The 23,302-nt window shown below is 40.5% G+C and overlaps 1 protein-coding gene across 5 annotated transcripts in view; it reads right to left on the bottom strand.

Annotated features, from left to right (window-relative positions):
- Positions 1-22,808, bottom strand: part of RRAGB (Ras related GTP binding B) — a 42,356-nt gene extending 19,548 nt beyond the window's left edge. For 2 of the 5 annotated variants that reach the window (XR_010132519.1, XM_063703018.1), the window contains exons 1-6: positions 22,005-22,709; positions 21,082-21,115; positions 18,164-18,263; positions 13,066-13,149; positions 11,099-11,165; positions 8,858-9,080 (exon numbers count right to left, since the gene is read on the bottom strand). Coding sequence is in view for 3 of the 5 variants with exons in the window: in XM_063703018.1 (XP_063559088.1) it covers positions 8,858-9,080; positions 11,099-11,165; positions 13,066-13,149; positions 18,164-18,263; positions 21,082-21,115; positions 22,005-22,096 (600 nt within the window). In the remaining 2 variants the exon portion in view is untranslated. Of the gene's footprint in view, positions 1-8,857; positions 9,081-11,098; positions 11,166-13,065; positions 13,150-18,163; positions 18,264-21,081; positions 21,116-22,004 lie in introns of all 5 variants that reach the window. The other 3 variants (XM_004064256.4, XR_010132520.1, XM_004064255.5) reach the window with 3 other exon arrangements.
- Between the last annotated feature and the right edge of the window lie 494 nt (positions 22,809-23,302).

Below are 23,302 nucleotides of genomic sequence, written 5' to 3'. Positions count from 1 at the left end.
TTGGCAAAAATGTGTTGACTGTAATGGTTCCTATTTTCATTCCAAAAGATGTGTTTGAGCCTAGTCATAATGATTTAAAATTCATGGTTCAAAATCACAATGATTTTTTTTTTTTTTTTTTTGAGATGGAGTCTTGCTCTTTCGCCCAGGCCAGACTGCAGTGGCGCTATCTGGGCTCACTGCAAGCTCCACCTCCCGGGTTCACGCCATTCTCCTGCCTCAGCCTCCCGAGTAGCTGGGACTACAGGCGCCCGCCACTGCGCCCAGCTAATTTTTTGTATTTTTTAGTAGAGACGGGGTTTCACCGTATTAGCCAGGATGGTCTCGATCTCCTGACCTTGTGATCCGCCCGCCACGGCCTCCCAAAGTTGCTGGGATTACAGGCGTGAGCCACCGTGCCCGGCAAAATCACAATTATTTTTGCACCAGTCTTAGCTGAAATGGATATTTAGGGAAGTACACTAACCATTTTACCTTAAAACTTCTAAGTACATTTTTAATAAAATAAAGAATATACTTTTCTTAACTAAGCTTAAAGTATCTTGAAGAATATTAATCTATCTTTGGAAATCTGTATATACGCATTTAGAAAATAATAAGATGATTAATCAAAAGTGATTTTTTTTTCCAAGATGGTAGACTGAAGGCTTTGTTAGCGGACCTCACCTGCTTGGAAACAGCAGAGTGGTGCGTAGAGATTCACAGTGTAAATTTTTATCCAAGAAGGAACACAGGAACTCAACAGAAAAACTGAAAGAAGCTTCAGACACTTTGAAAGAAGTGGTGGGCAGCAACCTACACCATGAGCCAGGCAGACCACTGTCAGTCTCCAGAGCATGAAAGGGGGAGACAATGTCTCCTTGATACACATTCCCACTGAGAAGCTGAGCAAGCCAGGCCACAGGGGAGCACCTTAACCCTACCCAGCACTGCAGTTGATCTGGTGAGCAGTGGGAAGTATATGAAAAAGAGTGGTATTGAGAAGTACTTTGCATGTACCCTGAAACCCCAGTGGGGACAGAAGGAAACCATTCCTGATAGAGGAACCTCACAGCTAACTCAGGCAGTGGTCACAGGATGGGAGAAGCTCCCAACTGAGATCTGCAGTCTAATCTCTCGAGTGAGGACAAACTCCCTTGGCCAGAACTGAGGGGCGAGTGGGAAGTACGCTCTTGCCACAAGACCAGCAGCCAAGTGCCCCAGCTTCCTGAACAAACAGGGAGAGGTGAGGCCTGAAAGGCATAGTTTCTGTCTCAGGCAGCAGGAAGGCTTATGGCCTGGGGCAGTTTTGCATTCTTAACAGAGACTGCCTGGGATCCAGCTAGCTGCTGCTAGCAGAAGACTGTGGATGTGATACCTACCTTGTCAAAGCTGTGGGAGTTGGGTGGGTCTCACTGACACCTGCTACTCCTTCTCCCAATGTGGATTCTTTTGTGCAGCAGAGTCAGTTGTGCTTCTCCCTGGAACATTACCCTAGTGGCCAGGGAACTGCCCTCCAAGCCCCACTGGGACCACTGCTTGTGCTTACACATGGGGAGCCAGAGTGCAAATCTGTTTGACCCAGCCCAAACCCAGTTTGCCCCTCCACCTGCCCTGGTAGCATAACACAACAGACAGGGACTTTTGGGAGTTCCATGGCCTTGCCCATCGCCTGAGACACAAGTTCTTCCCCTGAGTATCATAAGCCAGGCACAAATCCCATGGCCACCATCACAACTGGCTCTCTCCTACAAATGCCACCTCCTGGCTAGAGGCCAACTGGTGCAGCCCATTACAGCATCTGCTGACACAATAACACACCACTTGAGAAGGAGAAAACTTCTGCGTGACCTCAGCTAACATCATTTACCCACACCATCCCAGCTAATCGGGAGGTCTTGAGCCTACTCATGTGCTTAGTACATTACTACTATAGCTGGGATTTCAGAAAGCCATCACACTAAGGCTATTTTTAGCCAGGGAAATCTTTCAGAGTCTATGTCACTCCCCTGCTACCCTTATCATAGCTTGTGCTTATACCTGCTGGGAGACCAGAGGGCAGGACAGCTTGGTCCAGATCCACCCAACATTGTCCCCCTCTGAAGCTCAGAGCAGAGCCTAAGCCACTGCACATCCTGCAGACCTGTCCCACAGCCTTTGGCATCAGAGAGCTTCTCCACTTGGCTGATAAGAAGCATCAGTGACCAATTCTCCTCAGAAGGAAGAACCAAAATTACAGGTGAATAATCATAGCCCAAATGGAATGTTAAGCGGAGAGTGCTGGAGCTTATCAGAGAGTTCAGTGGAAGAATCTGTGACACACCAAAAAAGAAAAAAGAAAGTAACAAGAAGCTGGCAGAGATCAAACCCTCAGAGACTTAGTAATCTGCGGACAGAGGAGGTGGGAGTGCTCTTGGCCTCTCTGGCCCTTGCAGCAGACTGCTGGTATCCAAGCTCAAAGAGGACTTCTTTGCACTCACGAGCACAAGTACCAGAGTGGGCTGCGATTTAGGGACTCCTCAAGGGCACTACCTTGCTCGCACAAGGTCCCTTCACACTTTCCCCCTGGACCTGAGCTATAGCAGTGGGTGCCATGCTGGATGTGCACCCATTGTGAGACTTTGTTTTGCTCAGGGACCTTCAATCCTTGTGTCTTCACATCACTGGATGCCTTGCACATATTCCCCCAGCACCAGCTTAGAGTGTGGAAGCCCCACAAGGTGGCTAGACCAGATGCGCAGCAGGATTTGCAGTAGTCTGGCCCTGAGGGACTGCCACACCTATGGGAACAGGGAGTGCACCACATCAAGGGAGCACCCTGTGGGACAAAAGAAACCAGACTGCAGGCCTTGAGTCCCAGAAGTTTCCACTTGTGGGAAGTTTCCTTCAGCAGAGACACAGGTGCAAGGCCATGCTCAGTGGTGAAAAACTGCAGTTCTACCCCAGCAGTCAGGCAGCTCCAGTGCTCATGAAGGGACCCAGAGAAGGAAACTTCTCTCCCTTGCCCACCACTTGCAGATACAGCTGGGGCTTCTCTTCCAGGAACTCAGCATGAGTGTGCCTATAGACAGTCTTTCTGGAGCACTTCAGGGTGACTACATCTCCACAAGAGGAGTGCCCTCTGGGTTCAGGCTTGCACAAGAAGTAAAGTCACAACCCCTCTTTACATGGAATGTCAGCATTCCCGCAGATGGACAGAGGTGATTGTCTGATCTGAATATCCAGAACACTGGGACAAGGGCATGATGGGGAAGCAGATGGCTTTCCTGCTGGCCTGGGAGAGGAGCTGAGGTGGCTCCCTTCTGTCCCCCTGTAAAGACCTCAGTACATTTCACTGAGAGCTCCCCCAGCCAGCTCAGTCAAGGCTGGGCCTTCTGCCCACAAATGGGGTACTGCATACACCCACCTGCTTCAGCTGCAGCTGGTTTTTACCTGTGGGTGCCTGTACTAGCATGAAGGCTGAACTATTCAATGGCAGAGGTCTCATGAAGCTTATCTCATTCCCCAGTGGTATGCACTTTGTTATTTTTTTCCCCAGTATATTTTTCACAAAAATAACAAAATATACACCACGGGGAAATGAGATAAGCTTCATGAGACCTCTGCCATTCTGGCCCATGGGAGACAGTGAGCCTTCTCACACACCCAGCACACTGCTACTACAACCAGCAGCTAAGAAAGCCATTGCACAAAGATTCTCTACAACCAAAGAGCTCATACACAGTCTTTGCCACTGAAAGCACCCAGAGCCAAAGCTAGGTGACCATACACTACACACATTAAAGTCACATACTCAAGGAGAGAAAAACATTTAAAAACCCAGTAAAATCCGAAATAAATTCAAAAATAATAAGACGAAATTGTCCACCCAGATGAGAAGGAACCAGAAAAATGATTCTGGCAACATGCAAAAACAGAGTTCTACAACACCCCCAAAAAGATCACACTAACTCTCCAGTGATGGATCCAAATCAAAATGAAATCTTTGAAATATCAGATAAAGAATTCAAAATGTTAATTATTAGGTTGCTAAATGATATCCAAGAGAAAGTTAGAAACCAACATAAAGAAATAACTGGACCAAGTAAAAGAAGAATTTCAGAGCTTGAAGACAAGGCTTTCAAATTAACACAATCAGATAAAAATTTTAAAAAAGGAATTAAAAGAAATGAACAAAGTCTCCAGTAAATATGGGTTTAGGTATAAAACATCCAAATCTAAGAATCACAGGTGTTCCTGAGGGAGAAGAAAAAAGCAAAAAGCTTGGAAAACCCATTTGAGGAAATATTTGAGGAAAACTTTCCTGGTCTTGCTAGAAATTTAGACATCCAAATACAAGAAGCTCAAAGAACTCCTAGGAGATTCATTATAAAAAAAGACATTACCAAGTCATCAGGCTATCTAAAGTCAACATGAAGGAAAGAATTCTAAGAAGAGTGAGACAAAAGCATTGGATAACTTACAAAGGAAAACCTATCAGACTAACAGCAGACTTCTCAGCAGAAACCTTACAAGCCAAAAGGGATTGAGTCCTATCTTTAGTCTCCTCAAACGGAATAACTGTCAGCCAAGAATTCTGTATCTATCAAAACTAAGTTGCATACGTGAAAGAGAAATGAAGTCTCTCCCAGACAAGCAAATGCTGATGGAATTTGTCTCCACCAGACCAGACCTATAAGAAATGCAAAAGGAGTTCTAAATATCTAAATGAAAGGTCATATGCACCAGTATAAAAACACTTGAAGGCAAAAAATTCACAGGACTTATAAAACTGTAACACACTGAAGAAAACCAAGCAACTAGGTAGCAGCACGATGACTGCAACAGTACATCACACGTCAATATTAACATTGAATGTAAATGGTCTAAATGTGCCACTTAAAAGATAATAGATGGACAGAATGGAAAAAAATCACAAACCAAATATCTGCTGTCTTCAAGAGACCGAGTTAACTTGTAAAGATTCTTATAGACTTAAGGTAGATGGGTAGGAAGAATATTCCATGTTAATGGAAACCAAAAGCGAGTGGGAATAACTATTCTTAGATAAAACAGACTTTAAATCAACAACAGTAAAAAAGACAAAAAATGTCATTATATAATGATAAAGAAATCAATTCAACAAGAAGATATAACAACCCAAAATTTATGCACACCTAACTCCAGAGCTCCCAGATTCATAAAAACAGAAACTACTAGACCTAAGAAAAAGAGATAGAAAGCAATACAATTATAGTGGAGGACTACAACACGCCATGGACAGCACTGGATAGATCATTGTGGCGGAAAGTCAACAAACACTGGACTTAAACTGGACTCTAGAACAAGTGGATTTAACAGACATTTACAGAACATTCTACCCAAAAACTGCAGAATATACATTCTTATTGTCAGCACGTGGAACTTTTTCAAGATAGACTATATATCAGGCCACAAAAGAAGTCTTAATAAATTTTAAAAAATCAAAATCATATCAAGTATCAAATCAGCCCAAAGCAGAATAAAACCAGAAATCAATTCCAAGAGGAATTCTCAAAACCATACAAATATATGGAAATTAAATAGTCTATTCTTCAATGATCTTTGGGTCAAAAATAAAATCAAGATGGAAATTATAAAATTTTTTGAAATGAATTAAAATACTGACACAAGTTATCAAAATCTCTGGGATATAGGAAAAGCAGTGCTAAGATCAAAGTTTATTGCACTAAATGCTTACATCAAAAGGACAAAAAGATCACAAATTTACAACCTAACATCACACCTCAAGGAACTGGAGAAACAAGAACAAGCCAAACCCAAAGCTAGCAGAAGAAAAGAAATAAGAAATAACAAAGATTAGAGTAGAACTCAAGAAAATTGAAAATAAATTAAAAAAATACAATGGTCAATGAAACAAAAAGTTGGTTCTTTGAAAAGATAAACTAAATTAATGAACCACTAGCTAGATAAAGCAAGAAAAGAAGATTCCAATAAGCTCTATCAGAAATGAAAATGGAAACATCATACTGATAAACACAGAAATACAAAGGATGACTGAGACTACCATGAACACTTCTATGCACTCAAAGTACAAAATCTAAAGGAAATGGATAAATTCTTGGAAATATACAACCACACAAGCTTCAATCAGGAAAAGAAATAGAAATCCTGAACAGAGCACTAACAATTAGTGAGACGTAATCAGTAATAAAAAAAAAACCCAGCCGGGCACGGTGGCTCAAGCCTGTAATCCCAGCACTTTGGGAGGCCGAGGCAGGCGGATCACGAGGTCAGGAGATTGAGACCATCCTGGCTAACATGGTGAAACCCCGTCTCTACTAAAAATACAAAATATTAGCCGGGTGTGGTGGCGGGCACCTGTGGTCCCAGCTACTCGGGAGGCTGAGGCAGGAGAATGGCGTGAACCTGGGAGGCAGAGCTTGCAGTGAGACGAGACCACGCCACTGCACTCCAGCCTGGGCGAAAGAGCGAGACTCTGTCTCAAAAAAAAAAGAAACAAAAACCCAAAATTTCCCAACCAAAAAAAAAAAAACCCCAGGACCAGATAGATTCATAGCCAAGTTCTATGAGACAGTCAAAGACCTGATGCCAATCCAACTGAAACTGTCCCAAAAGATTGAGAATGAGGGAATCCTCCTTAACTCATTCTACAAAGCCAGTGTCATCCTAATACCAAAGCCACGAAAGGACATAACAAAAAAAGAAAGCTACAAATCAATATACTCAATGAACATAAATGCAAAAATCTTCAACTAAATATTAGCAAACCTAATCTACCAGCACATCAAAGAGATCATTCACCAAGATCAAGTGGGCTTCATCCCAGGGATGCAAGTATGGTTCAATATACACAAGTCAATAAATGTGATTTGCTATATAAACAGAATTAGAAACAAAAACCATATGATCATCTTAATAGATGCAGAAAAAGCATTCAATAAAACCCAGCATCCCTTTATGATAAAAAACCTCCAACAAACTAGGCACAGAAGAAACATACCTCAAAATAGTAAGAGCCCTTTATGAGAAACCCACAGCCAACATCAAAATGAATGGGGATAAGTTTAAGGCATTCCCCCTAAGAACTGGAAAAAGACAATTATATCCACTTTCAACACGTCTACTCAACATAGTACTAGAAGTCCTAGCCAGAGTAATTAGGCATGACAAAGAAATAAAGGGGATCCAAACTGAAAAAAGGAAGTCAAACTATCTCTTGTTTATAACTCCGGAATGGAAAACCCAATACTGCACATTCTCGCTTTTAAGTAGGAGCTAAGCTATGGGTACATAAAAGCATACAGAGTGGTATAATGGACACTGGAGACACAGAAACGGGGAGGTTGTGGGGGGTGAGGGAAGAAAAATTACCTATTGGGTATAACGTACACTATTCAAGTGATGAATGCACTAAAAGCCCAGACGTGACCATAGTACAATTCATCCATGTAATCAAAAACCACATATAACCATAAAGTTACTGAAATAATAAAATAAATAAAAATACTAAAAACAAACCACAAAATTACAAGTGAATAAAACACTTCTAAATGTTTAAAGGGCTCATTTATTGGAATGCTGTAAGTTTTTCTACTGCAATTTTGGATAGGAAATAAAGTGATTTTTAAAGGAAACGAGAATAAAACAGCAAGAGCAATAACAAGGCCCTCACAAACTCAAGACCCAAGCTGCGTACATGATTTTCTGCTGAAGTAAAACCATATTAATTATTAGGTGTTAAATAGTAATTAATACTTCATGACAGAAGTTGAGGGAGAAAGAGCTAAAAAGACTACTAAATAATCAAAAGCAGTTTTCTGAGTCAAATATGGAACCCTTCAAATGGTTTTTGAAAGCCTATAAGCTAACCTATAAATACCAAAACACTAGAACAGTGGAGGCAATCCTGTAACTAGTCATATAAAAAAGTATTCCTTACCACAGCAATTACCAAAAAATCCTTTCATTAAAGGATTTCCTTAGATTCTTATACGCCTACTCAAAGAGAAACTGTATTCCTCTATATGACCAGCATATCCTAAAACTGCTTTCCTTAGTTTTATACCCTTAGAAATAGAGGAGGATCTTCTCTTTTAGCATAGACCTTAAAATCCAATCCTCTTATTTTATACTGAGCAAACTAGACAGACTATATTGCAGCTAGACTATATGACTTGCCAATCCTGGAGTCTCACAGCTAAGCAGGAGTTTACCCATTTTACTATGTCTTTCTATAATGGGCCTTTGAGCCTTCTCAGGGCTATTTTGGTTTGTGGATAGCTATCTATATTTGTTTTTTTGTAGGGGAATGAAGACTGGTTATCTCCTACTCCACTATCTTGGTGACATCACCGCTACTGTGCCTTCTCTGGTTTAAATTTGTGTGTACTAACTCCCATGTCAGAAAAGAGAAATCTAGTAAATCAGTGAAATTATGAGGGACCTGGCATAGTGCCTAACACACTGTGGTTGGCACTTGAACTGGTACATACCAGTTTCCTAAGCCAATCTAATGAAAGCAGCAACCTCTCTTCATCTCACTCTTAGTGGGTCTTAACCTTGACACTATCTCCCTGCTTTGAAGGACAATAAAACTGGGGCAGCAAATATATTTTAAAAATAAATAAATGCTGCTTAGTGAGATCACTTGGACAGATTCCTTGCCTAATTCTGAAAATTATTTACTAATAAATCTTTCCCTTATTGAAAATGTGTTTAAAAGAGCATTTAGTTAAAGTAAATGACAAAACTTTACTTTGAAAACTTCTGCTGACTTTTTATTCCTGAAAAAATGGTACAAATTTACCTATACCTCTACAAAATAAGTTTGCAAAGCATGTCGAGCATTTGTTGCAGCACTTCTTCTGTTTCTTACCAGGTCCCGTTGATCCTCCTGTACCAGATCCATTTTGTGTACCAAGCAAAATATTTTGGCATCTGGAGAATTCTGCAGAATGGCCTCCAGGCATGATTGGTAATAGTGCATGTCCTTTTCCAGTTCGCGGCTCTCCACATCAAAGACATAAATCAGAACCTCCACATTTCGGAAGATGTTGTCCCGTTGGCTAGTGAAATAATTTTCCATGAAGGTGTCTTGCCTGATAGAAAAAATATATATATAGTAAGCAAATCCTCAATTCAATCACTCCTCCTTATAACCTATTTTTGTTGGCTTGATCAATGTGAAAGATAATCTTAAGGCTTCAATTTAAAGGGCAAATCATAACAAATAAGTCTGGCCTTACCTTCTCACCTCTTGAGCCACAACTTGAGCCAACAAAAGAAGTTTGCAGAGCATGTCAACCATTTGGTGCAGCCCCTTTTCTGTTTCTTACCCGGTCTCATTGATTCTCCTGTACCAGATCCATTTCTCTGCCCCTCTCCTTATGTTCTAAACACACTGACTTTTTCTCAATTCCTCAAGTGGCACATGGTTTATCCACTATGTGGCCTTTACACATGCTGTTCACTCTGTCTCAGATGCTACCCCCCACCTCCTCATCTAGTTAACTCCTGCTTGTCTCTTTAGATTTCAGTTCAATCCATATTTCCTCACAGAAACTACCCATGGCCTCCTGACAGGTCAATCCACTAAGCATAGGCTCTTATATCAATACATTCCTCTTACTTCTAACATTTACCACAAGTTATTACACTTGTTTGTGAGTTTTTCATTAACACCATTCACTTCCCTAGACAGCAAGTTCCATGTCTGTTACTATCCTTCATTGTTTCCCAGCTTCTAATGGAGTGTTAAGTACTCAATGAAAATTTGCTGAATGAATAACTCAATCGTCAAATATTCTAAACTACATTAAAATGACTCCAATGGTAACTTTTTAACAGAATGTTGCTCTTTGCTCATTACGCTAAGTGCTGCTTTCCAGGAAGTTCTCAATTACCACTTGGCCAGCAGAAAACAGTAGCATCCAGTAGTAGGAGAAAAAAATCAGGAACTAGGTTCTAGTCCTGCACTTTGCTATTAATTAGCTGTGTGAACTCAGCAGAATGATAATCTCCCTGGACCTCAGTTGCCTTATCTCTAAAAATGAAGATCATCACATCTTAGTGACTAAAAGCAAGGGACTTGGGACTAATGTCTTAACACAGATTAGAAAATTAGAACCAATGATAATGAGGAAGGATTTGTATGGAGATATGTGCTAGGATGTTAAGTGATCCATCTGCTAGCAGGAATGGAGTCATTTTCTTAAAGAGTATTTAGCTATTGCATTATTCTTTCAACAAATATTCACTGAGCACCCACTCTATGGCTGGCTCTATGCTAAGAGCGAGATACACTGAGCTAACAATATCTATGTATTTTGTGAGGCACTCTGCTATGCAACTTTGTATAAATTATCTTACTTAATCATCAAAACAACCCTATGAGCTGGTACCATTGCCTTCACTACTGTACAGATGAAGAAACTGTGGCTCAGAGAGTTTAAATGATTTACCCAAGATAACACAGCTAACAGAGCTGAGGTACAAACCCCAATCTGACTCCAAAACCTATGCTCCTATCCACTGTGCAGTGCACACTGCTCCTTCAGCACAGAGATGCACCATAGCCAGCATACATCCACAGTGTGTGTACATTTGTGATGGAATATGTGGTGAATATTTTGCTCATAAGAGGAAGAGCTAACTCCTACTCTTCCAAAAAGTAGGTAACTTAGCTAGAGAATGTGTGCTCAGTGTCTGATCTACAGTATTGAGACTGCCTGGAGAAAATTATTGACGTATTATAACTAAGAACAAAGTAGTATGGTGTGACAGCTAAGAGCTCAGCACTGGTGTCAGGCTGCCTGAGACAGAAACCTAATTTATTCCTCCACGAAAAGGGATAATCTATCCCAAACTACAGATACCTAGATGGAGCTTGGATTAGCGCTATTTAAACATGTCACATACAGAGGGCATTTTCACAATTCCATAAAAGTCAGAGATGTTTATTGACTCAAGTGTCAATGATAGTGTATAGATAGTTATATATATATATATATATATATATATATATGATAGTTACTCTAGGTGTATTCGCCATGCTGATATACTAGATGCCACGATTACTGACATCGATTTCACAAACAAGTAAGCAGATGGCACTTACCCACCACAATCCCACAGGTTCAATACCAGGTTTCCCAGAAATCGAACATGAGAATGTTCTACATCAACTGGAAGACAAATACGACAAATCTAGTAATTATAGCAGGTGAAGTGAAATTCAAAATAAGCAAAGCACTAACCCACGAAATTTAGAAGGACCAAAGTGGAGTGAAATGCTCAAAGCCACAACAAGAAGGTGATTTTCAGCTGAGTACTGTGGTTTAGTGGCAAGGTAGGCACCTAAACTACCCTGGGCTATAGAACTGGCTCTCATGTTAAGTCATTTCACTTTTTAGTAGTTTAATACTTAGAGCAGAAACAATCTCCACTTATAATACTGTTAAAATTTCAACATGTAATAGATATATACCATATAATCAGTCTTCCCTGTCCCACTTGCCCCCACCAACCTCACATACACACAAAAATTAAAAAAGTAACAAAAAACAAACATAAAACAATAACCAAATGAACTCCTGCTATTGATTTCCTTTCCAGTTAATGACCCTAACTTTTTCCCACTTTTGACTCCTCTATCCACATTCAATACATTGCTAATCCTTTGTAATCTCTCTCAAATCCATTCCTTATTTTATAACCTACCACAAACATTAAGGAAGCCCCTTATCATCTCATGTCTACACTACTACAATAGCTCCATAACTCACCTCCCCACCAAAAAGCCTCACTCAATTTTACTTCATCCGACAGGCTACTGCCAGGCTCATCTTCTTAACACTACTTTGAACATGTCACTCCCCATTCAAAACACTTTCAATGGCTCCTCCATGCCTATGGGGAGGCATTCAAGGTCCTTCACAATTTGGCTTCCAATCTACCTATACATTCCCCCAATGATCCACATTAATAAAGCCTTTCACTCCAGCCCAATTTGGTTTATTCACAGTCCTCCCAAACCCCACTGCCTCCCCAACCCCCAAAATACTTTACACCAGGGGTCGCAAACTTGCTAACAGGGGCCAGGCCAGTAACCGTACATGAGCAAAGTTGGCCACATATGGAGTGTAAACATCTACCCAATGAGATAGTAGAGTGAGCAGCAGTTACTCAGCTCTGGTTCATTTGCCATGCAGGAATGGGGACTCTGGGTTACCAGATCTTTAAGTTTTTCAGCAGTAGTGGGAAATCCATATTTTCATGAAAACTTTTACATGTTGATAACTAATTCCCATTTTTAGAAAACATCACATGGGCCAAACAAAACACATCTACAGGCCTTATCCAGGATATAGGCTGCCTGTTTGCGACCTCTGAGTTACACTTCCCTCCCCTCTATTCTTCACCTATTCTGTTCATCTGCCTGGAAATCCCTCCCCATCTTTCTTTCGAAATATATTCATCTTTTAAGAGCCAGCCTAAATCCCACCTCCTCTAAAAGCCCTGCCTAGCTACCCCTACTTACCATCATCTTTCCCTCTGAATTCATTCAAATACTTATTAAGCATCTACTCTCTGCCAGGCACTAAAAACCCCAAGGAGTAATAATGAAAGATTTTATCCTGAAAATTTATCAAAGTCTAGGAATTATCATCTATACAATTTGTGATAATCAATCACACAGTGATATCTCTCCTATGACTATCTCAAAGCTGTTGCTTAAATTGACTGCTATCTAACTTTTGTGCAATTTTATCTTCTTATAAACTACATCACAAGCAGCAGAGCATTATTTTAAAAAGCACAGGCTTTGGAATCGAACAAATCTTCATTCAAATATCAGCTCTACCTCTCTGTGTGACCTTGGGAAAGTCACTTAAGCTCTGGGTATTAGTTTCCTCTTCTATTAAAAAAGAAAGCGGGGGGGCGGGGCATAGCACTGACCTCACAGGATTACTATGAGGATTCAATGAATTATCATACATAAAGTGCCTGGCACATAGTAGGTGCTCAAACTACTTCCCTTCTCCCCTTTACTTCCCCCTCCTTGGAAAAGGAATCATATCTTACATGTCTTTGTATTTCCAACAGAGTCTACGAGAGAGTAGGTGCTCAAACTGCTATTAATTTGAAGACTATGTATACGGTCTAGTACTAAAAAAAAATGGAAAGAAGTGCTACTGAGAAAGGGAAAGACAATAACAAAAGAAGTGACAGGAGTCAGTGACTGTTTAGACATGGGGCACATGGGATAGAAATCAGGTTTCTACTCCCATATCATAGAAATTATTCTCATCAAGTGACCAATGGCCCCATAACCAAATCCAGTGGACTTTTTAGTCCTTGTCTTACTTTCTGCAGCATGACACTGTTGACTACTCTCTTCTCAAAAAATTCTCTTCTCTTGGTCTCTGATATCATACCTACAACTTCTCTGGCAGATCCTCCCTTACGATTCCTATTCTTCTTTCTGTCCCTTAAATGTTGGAGTTCTTCAGGACTCCATCCTTGGCCACCTTCCCCAAGGCAAGCTAGTCTATTCTTATTATTTTATTTGCCATTTGGACACTGACGACTCAGAAACAGGTATCTCTAGGACAGATTTCTCTACCTTTCTGACATATATTACAAATCTCCATTTGAATGAACCACAAGTATCCAAAACTCAATGTATCCAAGTATATGTAACTCATCATCTCCCCTTTCTTCCTACAAAATCTATTCCTCTTTCAGTCTTATCTTAGTGAATTCAACCAGTTGCCTAAGCCAAAACCTCAGTTTCATCCTTCAGTCCACTTTTTTCCTCATCATTCTCCCCAAATCTACCAGAAAGTCCGGCTGACTCTATCTCTTAAATAGATCTCAAATCCATTTGCTTCTCACCATATCCACTATCATCATCCTAGCCCAAATCAAGCCCCCATCATCTCTCACCTGGTCTATTAAAATAGTTTCCTAACTTACCAACCTGTTTCTAGCCTTGCCTCCCTCCAATCTATCCTCCATATTACAGATAGAGTGATCTCTCTCCAAAATGCAGATTTTTATTCTTCTTTAAACAGAAAAAAACCATGTCTCTCCGCATATGCACGATTGTATACACCCAGAAAAGAAAGGGCCAGAAGGATAACCTCAAAACTACTAATTGTGGTTGTCCCTAGGAAGCAGGCCTGAGAGTGAGGGAGAAAAGAGGCTTTTTACACGTCTGTAATGTTTGAATTTTTCACAAGCACTACTTTTGTAATTAAAACTGAAAATTAAAAATAATAAAATATAAATCAGCTCATGTTGCTTTTTTTTTTTTTAACATTTTCCTTAATCCCTGGGACCTGTAAAATATCGCTCTTCTGTTTAAAACTCTCTTTACCCTCAGTTCCTACTATCTAACTTGGCTTACAAGACATTTTATGATCTAACCACCCACTTCCCGCTTCCCTCTTTAGTCTCATGTCTTCCATATATGGATCTTTAGCTCTCCTAGTCTTCCTACCCTATTATCACAAGAACAACTAAAAAGAACCAAGAACAGAGCTTTGGGGAATGACACACACTTACGGGGCAGAAAGAAGAAAATACTATGATAAAGATTTTTTTTTAAAGAGGGATGGGATGATTAAAGATAATGGAAGAAAACCAGGGTAATAGAGCATTAAATAAAAGCCAAGGGAACAGAGAATTTTGAGAAGATAGGAAATCTTGGAGCCGTCAACAGTGTTTGAGACTAAAATACTTCATAATCATTTTTATTGACAAGTTTACTGTTCCAACAAATACATTTTAGCAGCCCCCTAATAAGTTAATAATATCACCATCATGTATTCTTACTTCAAATTTCAAAACACAGTAGGCTCTAAGTTTAACAAAATAAAACTGGACTATTTTCAGCAATGAGAAACTAGAAAAACACTAAAACATTAAAATCAATGCAATATTTTAAAAGTACTCTTACTACTTTTAAAGAAAATCAGCAACTACATAAAGAGGACTATCAAATAAAAAGCAATGCACTATATATGCATTTTGAACTTGTCTATAAGTTTAGCAATAGAACGCAGGTATTTCTTTAGCAATGACAAACTAGCTAATGATGATATCCTAAAGCCTTAAGACCAACATAATACTTTAAAGTATACTTTCACTACCTGTAAGGAGATACAGTGATTACTAACAAAGTATTAGTAATAAAGGTCCTGCTTGAGATATTCTTAAGGGCAAGAGCTCTGTCCCGTTCTCTGTGCCTGCTACATAAAAAGTTTCAGAAAAGTACTTGCTGAATAAATGGTTTGCCTTAATGTATGGGGTTCATATAATTTGCAAAATTCTGTTCACAATAAGGCTGCTAGGTTATGTCAAAACTATTTCAAGCAGTTTGAATAACTCTGAAATGTTGGTTGCAAGACTGTTCTCTGGATTCAGGGTAATAAGTCAACATTGATCAGCTATATAAAAACAGCAACAGCAATTGGACTAGAAAAAGATGCTTCAACAAAAGTGTTCAGAATTTAAAACAGAAATAAAAATAAGTCTGCCAGGAATTGTTAGCAGAGGGTAAGCTAGATAGAATGTGGCATAAGGAATAAAGGAAGAGCATAGATTGACATTCCAGCTCTGATACTTCCTAGCTGAGTAATATTAACTTCTAAGTTGTACCTCCTTCTTTATTCTCTATAAAAATGAAGTTAACATGAAAACTAAAGTAAATAAAACAGTAAACAAAAGTCTGACAAATAACAGTTGTTCAATAACCATTAGCTTCCTCTAATCTACTGAAATCATAAGGGTAATTAGGCCCAGATATTTAACTTGAAAGAAAAAAAAGTTTTAATTTATCAAATCAAGCAGAGAGAAGTTTGGACAGGTAGACATTCCAGAGGCCAGAGCTACAGATGTCAATTATAGAGGCATGACAGGCCATAGGACACTATCCTGACCAAAACTTTTGATCAATGACTTAGATGAAAACTAGATGAGATATTCATCAAATGTACAAACTCCATGGAGTTAGGAAAGATAGCTAATGTATCAGATATTAGAGTTAGGAAAGATAGCTAACATATCAGATAAGAGAATAGCTAAAATGAAAATAGGATCCAATCCCTTTTTTTATGGATGAGGAAAAAGGGATTGGACTTGTTCTGGATTTCACAGTTAACAAACAAAGGGTACAGGAACATATCATGGGCTAAAACAAACAAAACTAAATGATTTAATAGAAGTAAGCATTTATTCTTTGGTTCAAAATATTAACTGCACAAGAGCCAGAAGGGTATGTGTTTTAATAACAACATATCTGAAAGGGAATTTGAACTATTTGAAAGAGTTTTTTAGTAAGTCTCCTCATAACGAAAGTTACTCCAAAAAAGGAGGATACATGTTAGACTGTGCTAACAGCAATGTAATGTCCAGAATAAGAGATGTGATAGGCCCACTCTGCCCTGATCAGACTCCACCTGCATCTAACTCTCAATACCATAAGAAAAATGTAAACAAGTTTGAACAAGTCCCCAAAAATGTTTCAAAATATGTCAAATGAGAAATAGATGGAAGAGCTGGACATTTTTAACTTAAGGAAGACATGATTTGTGAGGCAAGATGGCCAGGCATGGTGGCTCATACCTGCAGTCCCAGTACTTTGGGAGGCCGAGGCAGGCGGATCACCTGAGGTCAGGAGTTCGAGACCAGCTTGGCCAACATGGTGAAACTCCATCTCTACTAAAAATAAAAAAAATTAGCTGGATGTGGTGGTACACACCTGTAGTCCCAGCTACTTGGGAGGCTGAGCCAGGAGAATCCCTTGAACCAGGAGGTGGAGGCTGCAGTGAGCTGAGATCACGCCACTGCACTCCAGCCTGGAAGACAGAGCAAGACTCCGCCTCCAAAAAGAAAAAAAAAGATTTGTGAGGCAAGAGATCGCTAGGACAAACTGAGACACTGACTATCCTCAAATATTTGTAGAGGCTCAAGAGAACAGAAAGAGAACAAGCTAACAGAAAAAAAAAAAAAAAAGAAATAGGCCAGGCACGGTGGCTCACACCTGTAATCCCAGCACTTTGAGAAGCCGAGGCGGGCAGATCACTTGAGGTCAGGAGTTAGAGATCAGCCTGGCCAACATGGTGAAACCTCATCTCTGGTAAAAATACACAAATTAGCTGGGCGTCGTTGTGGGTGCCTGTAGTTCCAGCTACTCGTGAGGCTGAGGCACAAGAATCACTTGAACCCAGGAGATAAGACTGCACCACTGCACTCCAAAATGGGCAACAGAGCACAAGACTCCATCTCAAAAAATACATATATATACGTTCAAGAAACAGCTTTCTAGTCAACAAAGCTGCCCCAATTATGAGAGTCTACACTTACACTCCAAGCACGATAATAACAGAAATGAGGTTTCCTTCTCCTTTATTTCCTAGGGTCTGAAACATACTGTGTTTTTAAAATGTTGTTCTTGAAACTTCAGGAACTGTACAGAGTAGCGGGTGGCCTTTCCCTAAAAATCAAGGACCAAGCAGAATCCAGAAATGCTTGAATGCTGCAGAATTAAATGGCAGTACAACCCAGAGACAGAAGGGCTCTCCCAGGATCCTACATTCACTGTCCATGGCAGCCCAATTAGTATATACTAACACTCAAACTATAAAAGGCAACAACATATTCCCTAAGTCAGAACCAAAACTCTAATGAGATCATCTATGTGTATCCAGGAAAAGAAGTAGCAGAGTACAGATCAAGTTAACTTCTTTCCTTCCCACCACCATAATTTACCTTTTAACAAAGACAAGGTGTAACTACTGCTTTAAAAAATCTTAGGATATTTTACTGTTATGCTTGTTAATACCTATGGATTTCCCTTTGTACAAGAGTTAAAAACACTCTCCCCACAAGACGAACAAACAATGCTTGTCTAAGAAACAGCAGTATAAACAAAAAGCTGGACAAGGGCAATCCACTTCATAAACAACCTAGAAAGAAAAGAACCTCCCCCAAGACAGCAAGCAGTAGTAACTGGAATTAGGCCACACCTCTTTGAAAACGAATGCAAAAAGGGTAAACATGCTCCATAACAAATCCCCCAACCTCTCTGCATCCCCAAGGTACTGCAACCAAGTGTGTTATGCAGATTATTAATAGTTAAGATCACCTGACTTTACAATAAGATAAAACATCTTACTTGTTGCGCCAAGGCGACGTGTGTCTCTGGCAATATAATTTGCAAAGATAATAGACCTCATGCTGGTCTTACCAGACCCACTTTTACCCATCAACAGCACCTAAGGACAAAGTAGGGAAAAGGAAAGGAAAAAAGTTAGCAATCTAGAGCAAATCAAGTCTAAAGGGATCTATTTCTCTCCTGGATTTGATATTTTCCTGAACTGACAGTACCAACAACCTGGTGCGCATACTCACAACTAACTAAACTCTTCCCAACGAAGGGTGAATGCAGAGATACTTAGAATTCCAGGAGCCAGGTACTTACCTGTCACAGGACACACATCCTTTAGGTGACAGAATTACACTGAATTTATGCTATTAAGATGCACCATTAATATGTTCAGAAACAGGTTAGAAAAATACCACGTTTAGAGGAAACTAAACCCTGTTCTATCATAACCCAATGTTTTCTTAACTGAATTACCTAGCAGAGGATTGCAACATAACTGAAAGCTCTTCCTCCTTCTGCTCAAGGTCAATCTTTTCACCTCTGCCTTTGATCTCATCCCTTCCACTTACCTCTATGCTCTTATTCCATTTATTACTGTCCCTCCTTTTTCTTTTCAAAAGCTTCCCATGGCCTGCAGGATGAAGTCCTTAGACTACATATAAGACCCTCCTTGATCTAGTCTATTTACTTCTTATCCCTCATCTCCTGTCCCTCCTGGCCTGAAACTTTTAGCTTACAGCCACACTTAATTGAACTGCTGGTAGTCCCTCTGATTGCTCCCAGCCGTCTGGGAGGTCCTGCATCTGTGCCATTGTTTCACACAGTATTCTCTGCCAGTAAACTATCCATTCTCTTTTCTTCCTTCAGCTAAATTGCAGTTATCCTTCAAGACTTGGTTCAGTAATCATTTCTGCAAGAAGATATTCTGAGTCTAATGCTCTAGGCTGACTTAAGTGTCTTACCTCTGTCCTCCCATGGCACTGTTATTTCATTGCAAAGACTATAATGCATTGCAGTTACTTATTTTGGGGGGTCTGTCCTTCTCTCTCAGAAGACTCTGTACTCTGGAAGGGGAGAGAAAGTCCCCTCATACCTCCAGTGCCTAACATATAACAGATGCTCAAAGTATGTACATCAAAAGAACAAGCAAGTTATCAAAACTAATATAGAAAGCAAGAGAGTATCTGACAGTGAGAACTGTCCAAGGAAAAGGGTAGCCTCATGAAGGTAAGCAGCCTTCCTGTCAATGTCAGCATGTCACACAGAGAGCACTTGTCAACGATGTCGTATACTCTCGTACTAAAAGGGAATTTAGTAAAGTGACTTTTGAGAGTCCTTTCAAATCTAGAATTTATGAAATATAGTTCCAATTACCTTGCTTGCCTTTTCTTTCTTTCTTTTTTATTTTATTTTTTTTGAGACCAAGTCTCGCTCTATCATCCAGGCTGGAGGGCTGTGGCATGATCTCAGCTCACTGTAACCTCCGCCTCCCGGGTTCAAGTGATTCTCATGCCTCAGCCACCCCACCTGAGCACCCCACCTCAGCCATCCCATGCCTGGGATTACAGGCATGCACCATCATGTCTGGCTATTTTTTTTTTTTGGTATATTTAGTACAGACAGGGTTTTGCCATGTTGGCCAGGCTGATCTTGAACTCCTGGCCTCAAGTGATGCACCTGCCTCAGCCTCCCACAGTGCTGGGATTACAGGCATGAGCCACCGTGCCCAGCCTTAACTTGCTTTTCAAATGAAGGGAACCTATGTTCTACCTTCAATCCCAAGATATTTTATACAAATTTCTAATTACTAATATAAGGAGTACTGATGAAAATATACTACACTCAGACTTGATTTAATCTAAAAATGTAGCTATATAACTTTATCTCACTAAGGAAATGCCACTGCTGAGCCAGTCTAAAGTTGCTACAAAAAGTTTGCTTTTGTACTTTAAAATTTTAATTGAAAAACAATAACTCTTTATATTTAGGAGGTACAATGCAATGTTTGATACATGTATACAATGCAGAATGATTAAATCAAGCTGATTTTTGTTCTTAATCATGTAGAAATTTCTGCATTTTTAGGCATTCTCAATGAAAGCAACTTCAGACAGGCTCATCAAGAACATTCTCTTAGCAAACTGTAGTTACAGAACTGAATTATTAGATGAAGCTAGGGCTAAATATGGTACATTTCCTTCGGTTATTAATTTATACAGTGTACCTCTTTCAATTGCCTATGAAAGACTTACCAAGGCTAATCATGTTAGGTACTGATCTAAGTGTTCTACAGGCATTTACTAATTTAAACGTCACAACAATCTTACGATACAGTTAATATTATTACTACCATTTTACAAATGAGGAAACTGAAGCCCCAGAAGGTTAAGAAATTAGCTGGAGCTGCACTTAGCAATTCTGCCTAAACCCCAACGTAGGGCACAGTACTATGAGAGCACAAAGGAAGGTGTGTCCAATTCTATCTGAAGAACTCAATAAGACCTTATAGTGGTAACATTTGAGTTAGGTTAAAAATAAATGTGCAGACAGAGGCCTGTATGGTGTGTGTATATGGCTTACACAAAGTGCAGAAATCTGGAGAACAATAAATTCTGTAGGGCTGTGATAGGGTGCATAAGTGTGGCAGAGGGTTTGGTCAGGAACAGATTTTAAAGGGCCATGAAATCATTTGAATTTTATTCCATGGGCTTAAAGAAGTTACTAAAGGTTCTTAAGTATGTAGATGACTCAGTCGGATTTTCATATTAGAAAAATTAAATCTGATAGCATACAAGGAGAAGAGAGTCAGACCACACAGAAGGCTCCTGCAATAGTCCAGAAAAGATGGTGTATATATGTCACAAAGTTCCTGAATATCAACTTCTTACCTTTACCTTCATGGTTTTGACGTATCTAACACGTCTTACCTTTTTCTTCATAGCTGTATTTGGTAGCACCCACCTGCAGATATAAACCAAAAAACAGTTTCCATGATCCAATTCCCTTAGAAATTGAAATTAATGAAGTATAAATAAACATGGAGGTACAAAAGAGCATGTTTAGTACAACGGCTGAGTACAGCTGTGTGTGTGGGACCTCAGATGAATAGAGGCCCCATTTTCCTAAATTATAAAACTGTGTGTATACTCTCTATCTCCTAATTAGAAGTTCAAGAGAGAACTCCTAGGAAGATTTATTTAGGAATACAAATGAGCCATTAAAACTCAAGATTCAATTTTTTATCATCTTAAAGCAACACAGCTGCTTTAATCAAACAATATCTTCTATTTCTAAAAAAACAGAATATATTGATATCCTCTACTTGAGGACTGAGTATTGAATATCTTCTATGTATAAAAAACATTCAGCCTCCTAATTTTAAAATCTGGAAGTATCTTTTCAGTCCTTCAGCTGTCCTTCCAAGCCCTATTTCACTCATCACAAACACAAAGTAGATGTAAGTCTCAAATTCAGGTACAAATTGGCACAGAAAACACCCTCAAGCTCTGACCTGGAAATGCAAATCTTCTTTCTAGTCTTTCCATCCCCAACCTGGTGACAGCAAATCTCATTTACTGATAATTCAAAGCAACTCAGAACTGCTTTAATTAGAACACTCCCCCAGCACCACCACCAGGAATATCAGCCCCTTCCCAAGGGTTGTTTCTGATCAGTTAGACCAATTCGCTTTCCAGTTTATCCTGTCGTCTAAAACATAATACCAATCAACATTACTGGTAAATCAAAGCAATTTATCATGGGGCGGGGTGGGGAGAAGTGTTCTAATTCACAATACTCTCTTCAATTTGAACACCCCCACTTCCAGGTTTGACAAATACCCTTCACCCACCCAAGCGATCCTTCCGGTTCCCCTAGTGGTGGATCCATTCTCGGCCCCAGATTTTCTTTCTCCGTCGTTTTCTCAGAGTCAGATTCTTCCATTGCGCAACAAGTCCTTTCCAGTCCCTTCTAAATCTTCAGTACTCTTCAGGGTTTGTTGTTGTTGTTTGTTTTCTTTTTCACCCCTCAACCGCCTATACTCATCGCCTATGGCCCTCAGGCCTGCTCTATTCTTGCCTCCGCCTTTGTCCACTGGGGGGCCGCTTTCCCCACCGTTACCTTTATCTCCCGAACCTGGCCTCAAGGCACGGCCGAGCTGGCTAGCTTTAAGGCCAAGTGATTCCGTGGTACAAAGTAAGAGTTGGAGAATGACAGGAAAAGAGAGGTGGGTTAGGGGTTCGTCCCGAGTTTGGGCCTCAGGCCCCCAAGGTCTGGAAACCCAAAGGTAACTTCACCCGCAAAGAGGTGAGGACCGCAAAGGCGGAGGTGGCAGAAAGAGCTGACCCGTGCCGTAGGCGCTAAGCGGAGAACGCAGGGCTGGCTCGTGGCTTCCGAGCCCGGCCGCTAGGAGAGTCAGCCGGCGGGCGCAGTAGTTACGACCTAACCACCCGCCCTTCAGGAACCCAGGTATCTCACCGCAGCCACCCGACTGCAGGCCAGGATCACGTGGGCATCTGCCTTAACCCGGAGTCTGTCACGTGACTGCCGCTACCAAAGGGACGGGTGGGCTGGGAAGAATACCATAGAGACTGCTCCAGGAAAGCCAGAGTGCCGTCTGTCATCATCACGTGGCCTTGGCTCAGGCTCCGCGCCTCGGGCAGGGTAGGGCGCTGAGAGCCTTCAGCCTCTCTAATGTGGGTGGGCCTGGCCCCACCCATCCGCTATGGAGAATTAAAGGAGCCGGTTGCAATTTCAGTGCCTCTGAGCTTCTCTTTTTTACTGCTGGTTACCGGTAATGGTTTTTGACTGGGAAGACCGAGCATTGTCTTTGCCTTCCTGCTTTTTATTGTTAATTCTTGCAATCGAGTTTGTAATTAAATGATTAATACATCCAAAGCGCTTAGAACTGTGTCTTCCACATAGCAAGTACTGTATAAATTATCGTTATTGCTGAAACCAGGGATTCATCAGGAATTTTAACACACACATTCATCTTCCCACTTGTTTAAAACAGGAAGTGAAGGAAGTACCATAGTAAGAAGTCAATAAATAAAGTCTAGGGCTGGGAGTGGTGGGTCATGCCTTTAATCCCAGCACTTTGGGAGGCTGGGGAGGGAGGATCACTTGAGGCCAGGAGTTCAAGACCAA

This window comes from Gorilla gorilla, chromosome X (genome assembly GCF_029281585.2).
Source record: "Gorilla gorilla gorilla isolate KB3781 chromosome X, NHGRI_mGorGor1-v2.1_pri, whole genome shotgun sequence".
Taxonomy (NCBI): Eukaryota; Metazoa; Chordata; class Mammalia; order Primates; family Hominidae; genus Gorilla; species Gorilla gorilla.
Note: the sequence above shows the minus strand (reverse complement) of the source record. Positions and strands in the feature narration are given on the sequence as shown.